At 41.4% G+C, this 19,505-nt stretch overlaps 1 protein-coding gene across 7 annotated transcripts in view; it reads left to right on the forward strand.

The window, feature by feature from the left end:
* ppp6r3 (protein phosphatase 6, regulatory subunit 3) overlaps nucleotides 1-18,698 on the forward strand; it is a 35,721-nt gene extending 17,023 nt beyond the window's left edge. For 2 of the 7 annotated variants that reach the window (XM_017723476.2, XM_017723475.1), the window contains exons 10-26: nucleotides 120-272; nucleotides 2,058-2,213; nucleotides 2,306-2,370; nucleotides 2,648-2,763; nucleotides 3,133-3,218; nucleotides 5,431-5,517; nucleotides 5,770-5,867; nucleotides 7,865-7,919; nucleotides 8,145-8,275; nucleotides 9,261-9,382; nucleotides 10,620-10,782; nucleotides 11,688-11,776; nucleotides 13,106-13,292; nucleotides 13,600-13,617; nucleotides 16,168-16,281; nucleotides 16,508-16,594; nucleotides 18,165-18,698. In XM_017723476.2, the coding sequence (XP_017578965.1) occupies nucleotides 120-272; nucleotides 2,058-2,213; nucleotides 2,306-2,370; nucleotides 2,648-2,763; nucleotides 3,133-3,218; nucleotides 5,431-5,517; nucleotides 5,770-5,867; nucleotides 7,865-7,919; nucleotides 8,145-8,275; nucleotides 9,261-9,382; nucleotides 10,620-10,782; nucleotides 11,688-11,776; nucleotides 13,106-13,292; nucleotides 13,600-13,617; nucleotides 16,168-16,281; nucleotides 16,508-16,594; nucleotides 18,165-18,216 (1,779 nt within the window). In that variant the 3' untranslated portion in view covers nucleotides 18,217-18,698. The remainder of the gene's footprint in view (nucleotides 1-119; nucleotides 273-2,057; nucleotides 2,214-2,305; nucleotides 2,371-2,647; nucleotides 2,764-3,132; nucleotides 3,219-5,430; nucleotides 5,518-5,769; nucleotides 5,868-7,864; nucleotides 7,920-8,144; nucleotides 8,276-9,260; nucleotides 9,383-10,619; nucleotides 10,783-11,687; nucleotides 11,777-13,105; nucleotides 13,293-13,599; nucleotides 13,618-16,167; nucleotides 16,282-16,507; nucleotides 16,595-18,164) is intronic. The other 5 variants (XM_017723479.1, XM_017723480.1, XM_017723478.1 and 2 more) reach the window with 5 other exon arrangements.
* Nucleotides 18,699-19,505: the final 807 nt, after the last annotated feature.

Raw genomic sequence — 19,505 nt, forward strand, 5'->3', positions numbered from 1 at the left:
GCACGTTAACCAGCTGTTCTGCTTAATTATTCTCTTTAAGTGGTCCTGTTCTTTTATGAAAGATATTTAAGTCAACCTAACCATTAAGAGTGATTTGAGGTTTGCTTTTGTTTGATCAGAAAACCGTTCTGAAGACCACGTGGGGGGTGCTGGACCCGCCTGTGGGGAACACGCGACTTAATGTGGTCAGACTAGTGGCCAGTCTTCTGCAGGCCAACACGCATATCATCAACCAGGAGCTGATCAACCTCAACATGCTGGGAGTCATTCTTGTAAGTCCTGCTGACAAATAATCAATGAAGGTGCAGTGTGTAAGGTTTAGTGGAGAGGTTGCAGACTGCAATCAACAGGTCACCAACAGGTCATACATTAACCCTGAACATCGGCACAGAGACTGCTGGTCACCATAGCAAAGCAGACAACTTTTGGTTTAAGGGTGAATTAGCAAATATAAATTAACTCCAGCGTTTAAGCATCGTCATTTATTGTTAAAACTGTGTTGGAACGATCAGCAGAGCTTTGTTTCAGTACAAATGAGGATTCGTTTATTTTGTTTACCTAAAAATCTAACTCTGCTATAGAACTGCAGCAGGGCAGTTAAAGAACCCCATATTGCCGACCTCTGTTGTAGTAGAACCTACGCTGGCCATTAGGTTTTCTGCCGTCATCCATCCCAATTTCATTTTGCTTAATGTTTTCTCCTCTCTGTGACTCCTGTGAGGAGTCACAGTCTCTCACTTTTTCTTGTGCTGAATAATTCTTCACGCTGCCTCTTCAGTGTAAACACGACAAAGGTGCCCTCTAGAGCCCATGTGTCAAACACAAGGCCCACAGACCAAATTAGACCCACTGCGCAATCCAATTTGGCCTGCAGAGGTGCTTTAATTTTCTATTAATATCAGTCTATTGCACTACAGTCCCCAGCATGCAGCATAATGTGTTCCGACTCTCTTCCCTCAGCAACAATCTATGGAACAGTGGGTACACCTCAATTCCGCACAATTCTGCGCAGTTCCACACCAGTCACATCACCAAAGTGCATTTCAGCTGCAGTTCAACCAATATAAATACTTAACGTCAGATCAGCAGCTCAGAAACTGAGCCGAAGTCTTAACGAACTTGCAGCAAAGAGGATGCCAGGTGTCTATTTAAAGCAAATGGTTAGGTTTGAAAGACCGAGCTCCTGGGGACATTTACATTTTTGTATCCATGTTGGCCAGTTTGGGTTACAGCACAACATTAATTATAATTAAAACTAAAATAATAAAAAGCTTCTCTGGCCCATGGATTCGATGAGATGCACTAGGGCCAGTGTTTGACCTGTGTTTGTGTACTCTGCATTAAGTCAAGCTCGTTTAGTGTTGTCGTTCTACTCTGCCAGGGTTGTGCCCCGTCCCCACTCCTGTTTGTGATATTTATGGACAAGGTGTCAATGTGTAGCTGAGGTCAGGAGGGCATTATGTGTGGAGGCTGGAGGGTGGTGTCTCTGCTGTTTGTAGATGTTCTTTTGTTTGTATCGCATGGGTGCCCCCAGCGCTCCAGTGTGAAGCTGTTCGTATGCCAATCAGCACCTCCAAGTCTGAGTCCATGGTCCCAGCCTGGAAAAGGATGCCATGTCCACTCCAGGTAAGGGGAGAGGACCTGCCCCAGGTGGAGGAGTTTAAGTATCTCGGGGTCTTGATCACGAGTGATGGGAAGAGGGATCATGAGATCGACCACAGGCTGGGACAGACGAAGCTCTCTGTTTGAGATCACGAATACAAGAGGCGTAAATGAGCCTCTTCACAGGGTGGTGGCTACACTCTACTTGCTTAGGTGAGGAGCTCGGTCTTTTGGGAGGAGCTCGGAGTAGAGCCACTGCTCCTCCGCATTGAGAGGAGCCTCTTGAGGTGGAATTCTCTGCTCCCCCAACTGCTACCGCATTGATGATGATAAATCTTACACACTGCACCTTTTAATGCGTCACACAGAAATAAAGAAATAAACTAACATTTTATCAAGAGTGGGGCTTAAAGATATGAACTGATGTAGTTACTGTTTCCTCATCGTATCTCCAGGATATGTACTTCAAATACATATGGAACAACTTCCTGCACATACAAGTAGAAATCTGTACTGCCATGATATTAGCAATGCCACCGACCCAAAGCGACGCAGAAATAAACAGAGATGAAGACCAAGAGCCCATTAGAGAAAACATCCTCATCACACACGTGAGTGTTTAGCCTTCAGCCAAATCTCAGTTTTTAAACCTGCTTGTTTTTGTTTAATTTAACTCTTGAGGCTGTTTGTTTTTGTCCCTCAGCTCTTTCAGAAGTGCCGACTGATCCAGAGAATCTTAGATGCGTGGAGCTCCAACGAGAGCGAACAGTGAGTAATGAACACAGACACCTTGGAAACGTTACAGGCAATGTGATTATAGACAGGCAGTTTTCTCCCACAATGTCTTTCTCTCTCTGTCTTTTACCCTCCATTATTTTCCTCTTCATTTTCTTTTTTTTCTTTCTCTTTCTGTCTCACTTTTTTCTTTGTTTCTTTTTCTCTATTCTATTCTTTTACTTTTTTTTTTCCCTCCCCAATTACTTTTTTTTTCTTTTTCTTCACCTTCCTATTTCTGTCTCACTCCTTTAATTAAATCTTTCTCTAGGCTTGAAGGTGGTCGTCGGAGAGGCTACATGGGTCACCTGACCAGAATAGCCAACTCTATAGTGCATAACAGTGACAAGGGCCCCAACGGGACTCAGATCCAGCAGCTCATCTCAGGTGTGTTTTCACTCTTTTGATTGTTCTTTCACTCCTTGATTACCGCCATCTGGCGTCCACACACTGGTAAAAACACTGATAGACTGGACATGCCTCCTGGACATACTGGACATGGCTGCTGATCAAAAACGGTTGATATTCACTAATATAACGGAGTCACTGTAATGCACCTGTTTGCCTATAAATAAACAGCTGATCTGTGTGAGCTGAACACACAGATCAGAACAGCCTGTGGATCTGCAGAGCATCAGATCATGAACAGTCATGAATTTATGATTTTATTTAATGCTGCTTCTTTTCCCTCATTTTGAAGGTCTTTTTCTAGCTGTGCTAACATAACCGAATCTCTTCCGTTACTGTCTTCCGCAGAGCTGCAGGAGGACGACCGGGAGAGATGGGAAGCCTTCACCTCGGGGCAGCTAGCAGACACAAACAAGAAAAACACTGTAGACTTAGTAAGTGTCATGTGTTGCTGTGTTTAATTCCAGTGTTGGCCTGGCTTGGTTCCTCCATCTGTCAAAGCATCTGAGGGATGTTTTGTCCAGGTAGTGCTTCTGAATGACGGTTCATAAGCTGCTTGCGTTGTGGCTCAGGTTTCAGGAGAACAAGCTTAGTGCTCTTTTCAGTACGTTAGCTTTCCTCTCTCAGCCCAAATGTAGCCAAGCAGCCGCCAAGATGTTTGGTGTCTAAAGCTTTCTTATTTCGTTTTAACTCTGGAGCTACAGGCTAATGTAACAAGTTATAAACTCTTATAGCTCACTGATTAGCATGATGCTAACTGTATGCCCAAATTATTACACGTTTACCTTCAAAATAGACATAAAACATTCAGGTGCCAAGGAGCGGCTTCAAGTGTTTTTAGCTCTGGAATTAAAAAAAAAAAAAAAAATTATAATCACCCAATTTGAGTACTTAATTCACTGTATGTAGTGTGATGTCCTAAACACATTTGTTTAGATTTCATGGCTTGCTTAAGCAATAGAACACAGAGGAAGTGTGTCATTGAGAAATAACATCACAGCTGTGATTTGGTGGCCGTAGATCAGAAGAGCTGTGATGTTATTGGCGCTAACACACTCCTCAGGTGTTCTGTTGTTTTAATACAACACTTAAATAAATAAAGAGTTAATAAACTTGGCCGTGAACGCGGCCTTTGTTTTAATGTTCAGCTCCTTACACCAAACATTTATAGTTCCTTAACGAGCAGCTTGTTGCTACGTCAGAGTAACGAGCTGCGCCCACTTGCTGCACAGTCTGCTGTGCGCCTCGCCTTCTGAAGTATGGACTGAGCAATAAACTTGTCACAATATCCGGTTCAGCTCAGTTTTGTCGGTTTTTGCCAGATCAGTATTAATGTTGTTTTGTTCCAGCCAGTCTGTAAAACGTCTTGCAGCCCATTTAGTTTGGCGAATGGTATCGGGTTCCTTTTTGGCTGTTTTCAGGTTGTTTAGCTGTTCTTCTGTCACAGCTGTCGTCTGAAAAGCTGCTCAGTGGTCACGACGGTTTGGGGAATTTAGTGTCGTCTCGTCTTCAGAGTCGGACCAAATCGGCTGTCGGTCAAATGTGATCTTAAAATGTCCGTTTTCTGTTTGTGGCAAAGTAAGAAGTAAAAAAAAAAACGTTCAATTGGCTTCAGCGTCTCCTACAAAGTTCCTTAGCTTAGTGATGTTACGGTGAAATAACAGCGCGGTTCGAGCGCTTCTCAACCAGTCAGCCCACGTATTATGAGTCAAGTTTGAATGACCACTGATAATTTGGGCACCACTTACTATGAAACGGTAACCAGGAGGAAAGACTGGAAGTGTAATGTTTACTCGTTGAGATGAAAAGCGTTTGGTGGAAACATGGGCACTCCTGACGTTTTCATTTTCAGCTGAAAGGGTCAGGACTTGTGGTGGGCAATATGACAAATTAATATCATGATATTTAATTAAATTTACATGATACACTGTCATGTTTAGATTTTCAAACATCTGATAAGACAAAAGATCCAAAAAAGGAAACCAGTAGCATCGTATTAAAAAAAAAAATAATAATATATATATATATATATATATATATATATATATATATATATATATATATATATATATATATATATATATATATATATATATATATATATATATATACACACACACACACACACTATCAAAGCTATGCATGCAAATTTTTTTCAGTGTTTCAAATGTTATGTTACTTTAGTTTAAAACGACTCTTTACAAAGAGCAGAATTAAAGCATCCAGTTGTTCAGTGTTTTAGTACTGCGAATATGCACAATTAATCAGAACAGAGCTTATTTACATACCTCAGTCTTAGACACAGCAGCCTGTTTTGAATTCATTCACAAAAACCAGCTTATTTATGTCTCCATCTACTCAGCCTGTCAGGTTTAGCCCCACTCACTCACACTGAAGTTACAAGGAGTATTTCCACTCAGAGTGCTTTTTGAAAGAGGCACAGCGGATCAGTGTGGAGATCTGTACATAACCTCTTTTTTTAATATAAGTTGTATGATTTATAATACAAATGACGTGGAGCATATGGGCCCTTTTAAATTCTGTTGAGGGAAAGGCTCTGAGCAAAAATGAGGTTCTGGTACCTGTAGCTTTTTGAAGTTCCAGTAATGGAAATGCTTTTATTTATTAATTTATTTGCATTTGCAGGTTAACACGCATCATATTCACTCATCCAGTGATGATGAGGTAGATTTCAAAGACAGCGGTTTCCACCAGGACTCTTCTCTGCAACAAGTAAGTCTGTAAAGTAATGAGCTCCTCTTCATATTTCCCTGTTTATTTTCCGCTGTCTGTTTTAGTCTTAATCTGTTTGTTCCGGCACTAATACTGTATCTAGTAAGGCTAACATCTCTGTTTTAACTAATGATGCCTTTGTCGTCACGCGTAGCGTGCACGTTCTGTTAAAGTGATTAACTGATGTGTTTTTGAAATGAAGAACTTGTAGTGTCGAGACTATATCATTATCGTTGGTCCTGGGTTTGCCAGGCCTTTTCTGATTATCAGATGCAACAAATGACGTCCAATTTTATTGAGCAGTTTGGCTTCAATGACGAAGAGTTTGCCGATCAGGACGATGTTGTGGAGTGAGTACTCATCCTGCATGACTTTTCCTTTCCCTGCCAGTGGAGGCGCTAAAGGCTGCTTAATTTTTGTCCACATGCAGACAAAGCCTGAGCTAAACAGATGTTCCAGAAACCTGATCGTAACATCCTGTTCGCCTAGGTTCGGTCTGCGTCTGGAAACAAGGCCTGTAGGGTTTTGGGGGGTTTATTTGGGTGGGAGATGCCAGCTGTGCTGTGGTGCAGGCCAGAAAACAAAAGCTGTATTAAATCAAGACAAATCAGTAGCATATGTCCATAAGACTAAATAAGGGCTGTGTAGTTAACTTCAGTATTCAGACTCGTTATGGGACCAGCAATTACATGAAAAACAATGTAAAATGATGATTATTAACGGCCTTGGCTCATCATTGTGTCTGTGAATGTTAAGTATTTAAAACAGACTAACTGAAAGCCTTAAAAAATGGGTTAAAAACCCATCTTGTTGGAATATTTCCTAGGGATGTGCATTATAAATTATCTTTGCTGTCCATAAAAGCGTGAAGCGCTGTTATTTTGCTCATGTGGGTCGGTTTAGGAGCAGACCGATGTGGCATACAGATCACAATTAAAAACGTAATCTGAAAAATTAAATCTGATTTGGAGAGAAAATCAGATTTGGGCCATTTTACCTGCTGTGTGAACGTAGCCTTACCTTCCATGTCGCTGAGTGGATGTGGCCAGAGCACGTTTTTAAGGGGATGGTACATCAACGCACGGAGTCGGGAAAGGATTAACAGGATTTGAAAAAAAAAATCTAAATACCCAACACGGGCAAGATTACATCGCTTAGAGGTTCTGAATTTCTGTTTTGATTAATTGCCGATTAATTCGATGAAGCTGGCTTCATGTGAGTGTAATCAAAGACGTTCCCCGCGTCATTCAATTAAATCATGCCAAATTTTAATTAATAAATGTGCAGATTTTCTAATCAAAAAACAAATTTAGTATGTTAGTAATTACAAATATATTTTTAAAAATGTCTAGGTTGGAATAGTTTGTCGCTTTTCCTCCACCAGAATGTTTGACTATGGAACAGATGTTTCACATGTTGTGTTATGAGCACTTGTGCGAAAACCAGCTGTCTTCTAATTGGATAGACGCATCGCATTGGCCGGGTTAATCTGCATAAAGTTCAGGCCGTCTCTTTTCGCTGCACCGCATGCCTCAAACTCGACGTGCTGAACCGATCATGCATTGCCTAAATGCATCCTGAGGCGACAGAACGTAACTGCTGCACCATTTAAGGTGGAATGGGACAAGGAGCTGGTGAATAGGAAGCTGCTTCCTTCTCTGTTGGTAAAATCAAGCTAATATGTGATGTTACTGTCCTGTTTCACGTGTGTAGCTCAGAACAGATGGAAAAAAAAAAAAAGACAAAGTTTGATTTTAATGCGGTGTAGTCGACTGTTGTGAACTCCCGGCTAATGTTAATGCTTCTTGACTCACTGTGTTCACCTAAGACAGGAAGGTAAATGGTCAGGGTAAATGAAATAATGACAAATCCTTACTGCTCTTTTCTGGAATAAAGGTGGTACGTAAATCAGGTAGCTGTGGTTTAGACTGAGATTCTTATCCAGTGTGAATTGTTCCTAAATATTAGACATCCTGAAGTAAACTGGCTTTGCCTTCTTCCTCACCCGAACATGGCTTTTCCTCACCAATGCACATCCCTAGTGTTACCCCTGAGAAACTCGTACATCTGATAATCATAAATCACAGTACTTCCCTGTCTAAGGTCCCCAGAGTAGCACCAATAGTACAGATGATTGCAGTTTGATTTATCCTTTTGTCTTTATCCAGTTGTTGGTATTGTAATTTGGTTCCTATTGGAGTATCTGAAAGGGTTTTTTTTTCCCATCTGTCTGTGTTGTGGGTGACGGGGTCCTGTTTTCTTCACCTTGTGTATGTGTTTGTAAGCTGTTGTGTCACTGTCTTAACGGATTTAACTGAACTAAACTCTGTTCTCTTTAACCTTGCAGTATTCCCTTTGATAGAATATCAGACATCAATTTTTCCTTGAATACAAATGAAAGTGTAAGTATGTTAAATGTGCTCATCTCACAGCAGTGGTCATAAAAAAAAACGTTTTTTTTTTTTTCTTTACTGCTGCACCAGTAGATGAATTAAAAGCCAGGAAATAATATTTAAACATTTAGTGATTCACTTTGGATGCTGTTTGCGTAGTAAGATCTTGGTGCTACCGTTGGTGGAGAACTGCTCGTACAGTGTGGTGGTTTGTGTGCGTGTATGTTTCCGCAGGCGAACATGGCTCTCTTTGAGGCGTGCTGTAAAGAGAAAATCCAGCAGTTTGAAGACGCTGGATCAGACGAGGAAGATATTTGGGATGAGAAAGACATGACGTTTGCTCCCGAAGCTCAGAGGCGCCCCAGGTAACATATTCCCACTGGACGAACTTTAGTCTGAACAAACCAGGATGTGCATTTTGGTACGTGTAATGTGCTAATGACGTCCTTCCTTCCTTACTTCCAGGCTTCTTTACTTCAAAACTTCCTTCCTTCCTTCCTTTCTTCCAGACTTCTCTGCTTCCTTCCAAGCTTCCTTACTTTCAAACCTCTAAACTTTATTTCCAAGCTTCCTGCCTATCTTCCAGATTTCAGTCTTCCTTCCAAGCTTCCTAACTTCCAGACTTTCTTCGAAACTTCTTTACTTCTAAACTTCCAGACTTCCTTACTTCCAAATGTCCATACTTTCTTCCAAACGTCTTTTCTTTTCTTTCCTTTCTTCCAAATGTCTTTTCTTTTCTTTCCTTTCTTCCAAATGTCTTTTCTTTCCTTTCTTCCAAACTTTCTTCCAGACTTCCTTCCAGAAAAAGTTTCTACATAATTTGAGCAGAATGGGCCTTATTCTTGAAAGTTGCGTAAAAACGAGCGCAGATTGCCTGCTTCAATAATGTACAAGCTACTGTGTTCTGTATGCTGTGTTTTTAAAAGGAAGATGGAAATGTTGCAGGTCTTAAAAAAACCCTTATAAATAAGCTAAAAGGTTCAGCCTACGCTCTTTCTCAGCCTGATCAGATATACAGATGCTGAGAAAGAGCTACTTATCTTTTATAGACCAGCTTTAGTTTTATTTTGCACCATAAGCAAAAAAAAAACTTTAAGATTAGATAAATAAAATCAGTGGTGTACTATAAACATTAGTGTGAGTGAAATATTATGTTTTTATCTGAAAGCATCTGGCTGCTCATGGTAGACCATTACAGCCATTGAGAATGTGATGTTGGGTAAAACTAATAGGTTGAAGGCGTTTTTAAAAGCCGTATTAATAAATAATAAAAAGCAATTTGCTGGCCAGATAAGGTCGAGGTTTTGCCCATTGGGGAAAACCAATGTTCTCAATGTTTGTGTTTCACAGGAGCTCAGGCAGCACTGACAGTGAGGAGAGCACAGACTCTGAGGAGGAAGATGTGAAGCGGGACCCATTTGAGCCGGCTAACACTGCTGCTGATGACAGAATGGAAGTGGACAGTGGAGAAGGTGAGGAGAACACATTACTGACCCCAAATTGACGCTGACCGGCCTCAGACAGAATGATCTGTATGAGGATGGTATTAAATCATGTATGCAGTGCTGTAATAACTGACTGGATCAACTGCTACTCATTACCATGACATGTACAGACACCATTTGAGTGATGTGGAATTACTTTTAACTGTTGGATCACGCTGAAAAAAAAAAAGTTGCAGATTTATCAGATTTATTTTCAGACGTTACTGCAGTGCAGTGATGAGTTTGGTCACTTAGATTGGAAAATGTTACTCAAAATCATTTGTTTTGATTGTTTAATCAGACATCATTGCTCATGTTTGTGAAAATAACCCAGTTGATATTTGTGACCTCTGCAGTCTACGCTTACATTCAAATCCTTTCTCTGTTGTGACTCAGTGAAAAGGTTTATGTGCGTCTTTGCAGAAAAATTCGCCTGAAGTCCTACAAAATCACTTTTTACGAAGGGGAATAAATTACGAGATAATGTGACGAAGCTAGCTGAGAAAATGGACTGTTTATTATTTTATTATTTTTTTGGGGCTCGTCCAAAGTACCTACTCTCAAAGGAAACAAAGAAATGAATTAAATAAATAGACAAAACTAGTAGACCTTTCCATTTTGCGGGCCCTTGATTAGAGAGTGACAACAGAGTGATGTCCTAAAGAAAGCTGTGTGGCGGCAAATACATCTCGTGGAGTAATGATGAACAAAGTTGTGTTGAAAACTTCTCAAATTGTCAGTTAAATTCTTATCCATGTAAGACTTCAGATTTACTGCCTTTCTTGTTTAAATTTCAGAGTGGAACTGGATGTCGCAGAGAATGCATTAACACCTAATGTACACAGCTGTGTAGATGTTGGTCCAGTCCCATTTCTTGTTTTTACCCCTTGTTTTTGAGTGTCACCGTGCCTTGGAACTGGGTTATAAGCGGTAGTGGTTGAAATCTTCCCTACGAAATGAGACCATCCGGAGCATCACTTCATTAACCTCTACTACCGCTGCTCTGTAGGCGACCCTGCCCGTCTGCAGTGACAGCAGTAGAGGGTAAAGTTCAGCTCTTCACTGCTGGGCTTTAGTTACATTTTAGGGCATCATATGCCTTCAAAGAGACATTATTATCGCCCATTATTATCGATTGGGCCATTATGTCATGCAAGTTGAGCCCCGACTGCCGTGTTTGTCCTTGATCTTAATCCAGTTCCTCTCCTGACCGACTCGTTTTCAGGACCTGTTTGGACAGCTAACTTTGATGACATCCCTATGGATACAGGCAGCGCGTCGAATGCTCCACTCTCCTCTCCCACCGAACCTGCAGCCTGGAGCTCACCTACTACCACTGTCGCCACGGAGACCGGCTGGGCCGACTTCTCCAGCTTCACACCTGTGAGGTGAGCTAATCCTCTGCCGCACCTGGACCTACCTGCTGTACTGATGCTCTTACTCTGGTGCACTTGCCTGTGAGGTTGGACTCTTAACGAATTCAACGTTTAATTTAATTTAGATGCTTTATTATTGATTGCTGCATAGTGGCTGTACAGTTCTGAGATTGTGTTTCACTGTGAAGAAGCTATACAGCCTTTCTACGTTACGTTTATTCAGAGCACGTTGTCCTTCTCAAAAACGGCCGTCTGAGCTACAGACACGGTCAAGCGGCTTCCTTCTGTTCTTATGCTTCCAAACTGTGGAACTCATGAAATTAGTTAGGCAGTCGAGTTCAGTACACACTTCTAAGAATCATCATTTCAACCACATTTTTACTTAAAATGGTCCTCTGCTGGCTGCTTCTTTGTCGTTTTTGTTATGGAAAATGAAGGAAGTAGGTTAAAACTGTCTGAGGCAGTTGTTTCAATGCAACCACACACCTTTTGTGTTATTATTGGAATGTGTCAGTCATGACAGGTGCGTGTTTTTGATTTGCTTCAAAAGAAGGCAGAGAGTAAGACGTCGTGTTCTGAGACACAAGCTGGACGTCCGTCCCACCGTCTTTTAAAGACCAGAGCATAAACTTCATCTCCTTTGCTGACCAGTTTCTGCTCCGCCGTGTTGAACGGTATAAACCTTTCACGACGCACATGCAGAACGGACTTAAACTTTCCGATAGGGAATGTAATTGGATACAGTCGTTTACATAGATATTATTCTTCCATTTCATGGATTATTTACAGGATTACCCACCTCGATCAGTCGGATAGAAACTGCATTCCGAATGGCCTCAATCAGACCAGACTATTCTGATTGAGGTGTTTACATGGACGTGTCAGACCTTTTCTGATTTGTTCTTTGTTCTTCTCAGCCCCAAAGACCCACTGAGGAGCAACTCCCCTGTAGCCATGGAGACGAATGTAGAGACGGTGGATCCTCTCGGGGTGAATGCGCCTGCAGGTGAGCCTAAACTCCTCAACTGTAAATCTCCATAGCTCTTCAGATCAGCTGAAAACTCTTGGACCTCTGTTTAGTTTAGTTTGTTTAAATAAGTGGAGAAACTGTCAAACAGATTTCTAAACTTTTCATTCTCATATTTGTTTGTAAGTAGAGGAAGATTTATATTGTGATTTGAATTTGATGGAAAGCTTTTACACGCCACACTTGATTTATTTAGGCAATCTGTTTGGACATCATTAAATAGTTAAAGCACATACTGATATCATGCGCTCCAAATGTGATCTTTCGGACAGTGAAAGTTTTTGAGAACACAGAACTCTACTTCGCCTCGAGCTGCATCTAAAATCTGCTTAGGCCGACTTGGAGATCTGAGCTATGAATGAAGGAGATTTTAAGGTTTCAGCTCCTGAATGTCAGAATATTTTGCATTTTCATGCTGTTTGTTGGTGTGTAGTGGCCTTTATTGTGTCTGGTCTTGTTTTGCTGAAAGAAAAGGGCTCTAACTTTTTTTTTTTTTCCCAGAAGTGTTTCAGAACATTCTGAGAAATATTGCCAGCCAAGATGAAAACTGAGCGACCAAACTATTAAACTGCCTTCATAAACTACATTCTTCTCTAAAATTTGTGAATTGCTGTACTGCAGGTTTCCAAAACCAGCAAATGTCAGATAGTAATACACAGAATACACACTTCATACACATCTGTGGTCCATAAATACTTTTATGTGAATACGCTTGGGTATTAGAAGCGCTGTAACATTTGCAAGCGTCACTGTATTCCTTGAACCATGCTCTTGAAATGCAAATCTGTAAATTCAAATTGTGTTTAGGTTTTCTTGCAATTATTAGAATTAATATTAATGTTCGAATGTTGCTGCTGTTCAGGATCATCATGCACTGTTTTAATAAGCTTTAGGAACAGATAGCAAACCGTGACTATAAACAGTTATAAATATTTCGTTTTTGGGTACCTTTAGAAGGAAAATAGAGCGAGATCATCATTCAGCCCTGGGATGGAATTGGAGTCTGAAAGAGTTAAATGTTTGCATGACCCCCTCTTTCAGTTGGATTGTGATTAGTTCATTGACGCCTGGCGTTTGTTTTTTGTTTTAAAAAACAAAAACGGCTCTTTGAAATCGGATGAATATTTTTTTAATCACCGTATTTTTGGTGTGCTTGAACAGCTACGATGTCCCTGACGCGGCCCCTAAAGGTTTTGTCCTGTGTGCTGGTTTAATCGTTCCCAGGATGGTGTTGGTGTGAAGCCCTGATTTACGTGATTGACAGTGGTGTGACTAGACTTGCAGGTTAAACGTTGTTCCCCTCTGCAGGTGCAGGGCAGTGGTCCACTGATGAAGCTGCCCAGACACCCGTTTCTCCCAGAGGCAAGTTGGGAGGTTCGGATGCGGACGAGGAACCGGCCAGCGACCGAATCACGGAGACGGTCACCAACGGCTCCATGAAGGAAACGCTCAGCCTTACTGTAGATGCCAAAACCGAAACTGCTGTTTTCAAGAGGTGAGCCCTTTCACTACACAGGGCTTTCCTTCATCACCCTCCCCACCCCAAAACCCCTCCCCTCAAACCCGGCTTCATGTCACTCCGCACGAAGTCCCGCCCTTTTCCCCCTCCCACAGCCAGCAGGCCGGGGACCTGCCCTCTCTTAGGGCTTCAGAAATGTATAAACTGTTTGTTTGTTTTGATTTAGTGTCACTCTGTGTACAGAGCCAGCATCTGTTTTTGTTTCTGCTTGAAAAACAAAAGTGTGTCCTTCCACTGTTAAAACATGCGCTTCCTCTCTCTCTCTGCGTGCACGGGGATTCAGGGTGTTGAAATCTTATCGGTATGTACAGCCAATCAGGAGGAGGGGGCAGCCCTCTGCCGTGTCTGTTTTTTCCATGTCAGCCATTCAGTTCTAATTTAACGTCATGTTCTGTTCTGTTTGTTTTCGTTTTTAATGGTTATTTCTCCATCTCCATTTGCATGTTAACGCCAGATGTGCAGGTTGTTGATGGTAATTAAATGCCCACAGGCCCTCCGCTTGAAAGAATTCAGCATTAAAAAAAAAAAAAAAAAAAGAGTGAGGAACTCGCAAGTCACGATCCTTCATATAAACAAAACTCATCCGTTTTTGGTTCTAATCATGCACAAAAGATGGGTACCACTATCCAGGCTCCGCCCACAAAGGTCTTCCTTCATACCTACTGTTGAGGTTGAGCTTTACAGAGCACTAGTTCTGAATAACCGACTCTAAATGTAGGCATTGTGATATAAACTGAGTCTGTTCTACAGTTTCTCGTTAGGCTGAATGACTCTGCAGTTGTTATGAAAGAACCTTTGTAAGTGGGGAATGAATAGCTACATTAGCACAGTGTTGAAGATGATGGCCTCCAGAAATTTGCTGCAAATCTGAATTCATTGAGTGCTGGCTTTTTACTCTGCATTTATAATAATGAATGGCATCGGATTCTCAAAGTCTGTAGATAACTGAGTAAAACGGAGCAAAGCTTTATGCCGGCAGTAATACACGCAAACTGATTTAACCCTTCCAAGTCTCGTTAGTTATGTATGTGTTTTGCATTATATATTCACAGAGAAAAGGTTATTGCACTAATATTCTGCATGGACAGGTTTGATTCCTGTAGTTTTATTTTCTGCAAAACAAGATGGTACACATTCAAAATGTTTATAAAATCTCTTCTTTAAAGCATAAATGCTGTATAGATCGAAAGTTAAGAATCTGGGGCCGCATTCAAAAAATTAAAGCACTTGCAAAGCAAGATAAGTTCATAATGTTCTCAGCAAAATTTAAGTTCTCAAATATTCTATTAAGATAATTAAGATTAAGAAAATCTTTTTTTTTTTTTTTCTTTCTTATGTACGCTGTGTTGCACTTTACCATGTACCATAAACGGTGCAAGAAGTAAATACAAATTAAATGTATTTCATTATTAAGTTAATTTGCTCAGAGGAGCAAAATGAAGGGAAAAAAAAAAACGCATCAAAAGACGTCAAAAGTTTAAAAGTTAAAATTGCAAACAAGATCTAGAGGTGATGGAGGAAGAAACGGCCAGCATGGGGGAAAAAATCCACCTTGGAAAATACAATAATTGTGGAGTGACGGCAGAAAGCGAGAGATGAGGACGGGCGGATAAACTGATAAATTTAGATGTTCACCTTGTCAACTCTTCAGCTACGTTCACATTACAAGCCTCACTGCTCAGAGCCGATCTCTCTGACTCGATGGTTCACACTCGTTTAGGTCAGTGACTCAAATCTGTCATTAATGTGATGAACTGGTGTCCTGAAATGACCCTCATGAGCTCATCCTACTCAGTGACGTCACGTGACTGAATCACTGCATCATCAGCACAAACTAACGAGCAGAACGAGCTTCGCTGAGAAGATCAGTAACTGATCAGCTCTCAGATTCATTATTAGAGCCAGACGAAGGAGAAAAAGGTGAGATGAGCTGCTTTTCCACCATTTACAGGCTTTAACGTCTGTTTGGTGCTGTTGCCACGGTAACACCGAATGATTGTGCAGTGCAGTGGGGAGAAAAAACATGAATTCCGATCTGAGCGTCACATTAAGGTCATATGGCCACGAATCGGATACGTGTCTAGGACCACATATGAAAGTTGGCTCAGGTCGCGTTTGAGATCATATTTGTCACAATAGGGCTAAAAATTGTATTTGTGCCGCTTCAACCTGGCAATGTGAACATAGCCTTAAAGCCAAAGATGAGGGTCACTCCGTCATAAGTTCAAGAACATGTTTTCGAGAATTGCTCTTAAGAAAATAGTTGAGAACAGAAGAGCGAATTCTTCAGAAGTTCTTAGAACAAATAAAACAATTTTCATAACTTTTTTTTTTTTGTCTTAAGCATGAAGTTGAGGGGGGAAAAACACACTTAAGAAGTTTATCTTTACTAAGACACTTTAGTGACTGCGGCCCCTTTTTTCAGCAGCTTCTCTACTTGTGAGCCAGAAATAATCCGTACAAAATGACGTTGTGAACTTGCCATCGCCAGATGCAGGTCAGACTTGTAAGGGTTAAAGATGGCGGCTAAGCTGGCGTGTTGCCCACTCAGGAATGATCCTTCTTCACCATCATCTCACATCCTTCTTCTAAACGAAACCCATCTTCAGGCAGACTCCCATAACCGATTCAGTTTGCACCTAAATTTGAGCAGACGTCCCTCTGCTTCCCCATGTGCTGTACATCATCACGTCTTGTTTTCCAGCCCGACCCCCATTTTCGACACGTTCTGTTTGCCCCTGTCGCTTTTGATGTGGTCCACTCTGTCGTGCATGTTTCTGTTCAGTGTTTTACAGTTGGGTCTTGCTTAGAAGTAGACGGCGTTTAAAACGACATGGTTTTTGTCTTTCAGTGAGGAGAAGCGATCTACCTCTGAAGATGCATCTGCAAAGTATGTTGTTGGGGAGAGCGGTGAAGGCGAGAGGAATGCATCTACGCTGCCTGCTAGCAACTGTCAGAAATCAGGGTAAGGGGCGTCTGACTGACCGGCCGTGCTGTGCTGAGAAATCGAGCCCTTTTCTTTTTGCCCCCCCCCCCCCCCCCCCCCCCCCCTTTCCCGAGTTGTGTAGTGCCTCCTGACACCAAAAATAAAACCACAAACTCAATCTTGCTATCTGCCTCAGTGTTTATTTACCTTTTTATTCCGATACAATTAGTATAACTGAGTCAGCTCTCCCACTTTCGTCTGACAGTGCAAAGCACTTAGAAGAGAAAACAAAAGCTACTTGCGAGGCTCTCAACGGTCCACTCGAGAACGCGGCAGCCATGGAAGAAGCCAAGTAAGTACATCAGTTTTTCCTAAAACCATCAGGGACTGTAAGATAGCAGTGGCAGGTGTATTTATTTATTAATTTATTTATTTCCCCTTTAACCAGCCAACTGCACTGCTTCCTCTTAATGTATTTTTATTTTTCCTTTTCTGTGATTGTGTCAGATCTGGTTCAAGTGGAGCCTGGCCACTTCCTATTTCTGCTGTGATATAAAAAACAGATGGATGCTTGGATGGATGCTTGGATGGATGCTTGGATGCTTGGATGCTTGGATGCTTGGATGGATGGATGGATGGATGGATGGATGGATGGATGGATGGATGGATGGATGGATGGATGGATGGATGGATGGATGGATGGATGGATGGATGGATGGATGGATGGATGGATGGATGGATGGATGGATGGATGGATGGATGGATGGATGCTTTATTGATCCTGAAGGAAATGTAGCAATTCGGGGTGAATGGAGAGGTGAATTGCCGTTTCTGAATGGAGAGAAACGGCTGAAAACAAAGTTTTTAAAATAGTTTTTAACCAGCTGTTCGGTACCTGCCTTTAATTTTGGAAAGTAGAAGGATGCATTTCAGTAAAAAAGCAGACTATTTCTGTGTATTGCTGCTACGGAGTGCTGATTGGTTGTAGAGCTACTCGACTTATTGAGTGAAGCTGTTTGGTTTCACTGACGACGTACGAGATGTTAAGTTCAACCGTTCAAAAATATAACGGCAGTGTTGGAACAGCACAAAATACTTCAGGGTGAACTGAGACCCTTTTGAGCCACATTATAGCAGCATAAATGCATCCCTCTCAAAGATGCATTCAAGAATACAGGCTTCTCCCAGTACAAGCCAGGCTCCTCCCAGTACAATTCTAAGCCTTATTTAGTACCACTGAAACTCCTCCCAGTACAGCTAAAACCTCTTTCCAGTACTGGCAAAGCTCCTCTCCATGCAGTGCATCTGTCTGTGTGGTCCACATCTGTGAGGTAGATGATCATGGTGGTCGTTCCTGGTGGGGGACAAAAACTAAATGCTTAATAGCATCATGAACAGACACGATTGTGCAAAACATACTTCAGGTGTGAACGGTTGGTCACCGGGTAACAAGCAGATTTGCATATTTCGTCCCAAACAGCAATCAGATTTTAGTCCAACTAACTGGAGATGTGTTTGACCACCAAGTGTAAATGCATGTGGCCAAGAGTTGAGAGACAGATTGTGAACCAGCTTAACCAAAAAAATAATCTCTTCAAGACGTCCTCTCATGATGCGCTTGCAAATATCATGATGTGCATCACTGTCGGCACAACCTGTTTTTTCATGACTAATGGACCAATAGCTTTACAGCAGAATTACATGAGGCGGGAAAATATTTGTACATTTAACATGCGTTTAAGTTGTTTGTTTTCTGATAACGTTTTTTGTTCTAGTGACAGCCACATTGTTTCCAGTAACCGAGCCTAGAAATTAGTCCTAGACTTCCTGAATAATTTAACATGATAAATGTCTTTTAAACATGTTTTCTGGACTGTTGTTTGAGAAGCTGACCATTTATCTCCCCCTCATGTCTCCTTCAGAATCGAACAGTGCGTGCCCTCCCCGGAGGCAGCGGTGAATGGCCCGGTGTGATAACGGGCAATGCCAGTTTTAGCTCCTCCCTACCACCAGGGGGTGCCGACCGGGAGCCAGCGCTACCGCAACAGACTAACTTCACCAGATCAGGACCAGCAATATTCATATTAGACAGCTGTACAGAAAAATTCGAACTGTATGAAGAGAAACGTACTCTAATGATTTTTTTTTTGCATTCGTTTATATACTATTGTTCTTATGAGGTGATCTGTCTGATATCTTGCCACTCAAAGTTAATAGTAATGTTGCTATAGTTAAAATGATTGTATGAATAAAAATATTTTATAAAAAGACAAATGTATACAGAAACAGAAGATTAATAACCAAACTATACCGATTGGAACACAGTGTGACCAAAAGATAAGCTGTTTCTTTTTTCCTTTTTCTTTATTTTTTTTTTTTTTTGATAGGGGTTCCTCTTGCACAAAATCTGGTATTTAATTTCCAAGTAAAAGCAACAGCTACGAAAAAAATGTAAATTGGCAATCTGTCGGTCTTTTTATTCATAAATTTATTAGTGTTTTAAATATTCAAATGGTTTATTTTGCCACAGGTATTATTTGTAAATGTTTCTTGTATCCTTTCAACATGAGCGAGATTGGAAAAGAAAAGACGTTTTTGGTATAGTTTTTAACTTATTTGAGAAGTAGGTAAAATATTGTTACTAAGAGCCATGAAAATGTCCCCTTCTCTCCCCCCCCCCCCGACGTTGGAACCTTGCAAGGTTGATCAGAGAAGCTCAGGTGGTGTCCGGTTTGTATGTAGCTCCTGAGAGTGACCTCTCTCTCTCTCTCTCTCTCTCTCTCTCTCTCTCTCTCTCTCTCTCTCTCTCTCTCTCTCTCTCTCTCTCTCTCTCTCTCTCTCTCTCTCTCTCTCTCTCTCTCTCTCTCTCTCTCTCTCTCTCTCTCTCTCTCCCCCTCCCTCCCTCCCTCCCTCTCTCTCTCTCTCTCTCTCTCTCTCTCTCTCTCTCTCTCTCTCTCCCCCTCCCCCTCTCTCTGATGGCCTGTGGAGAAACTGGCCCTGTTTTTAACCACGCAGGTCAACTTTTCTACCTGGAGAATGCTGGGACAGAGATTTTCCTGATTAGTGCTTCAATCGTGCATCCACCGTTCTTCTTTTGTTCATCTCTTTTTCCATTTTTTTTTTTAATAAAATGCTATCTGTGCCAGCAAGAAACAAGGAAATCTCTTAATTCACGTTCATTCCATCTTCGAGTGTTCATCAGCTTTTTACTTTTTATTTTATTTTGTGTTGGTGGCTACAGCTTCATTCAGTTTAACACGCAC

This window comes from Pygocentrus nattereri, chromosome 8, assembly GCF_015220715.1.
Source record: "Pygocentrus nattereri isolate fPygNat1 chromosome 8, fPygNat1.pri, whole genome shotgun sequence".
NCBI classification, from domain to species: Eukaryota; Metazoa; Chordata; class Actinopteri; order Characiformes; family Serrasalmidae; genus Pygocentrus; species Pygocentrus nattereri.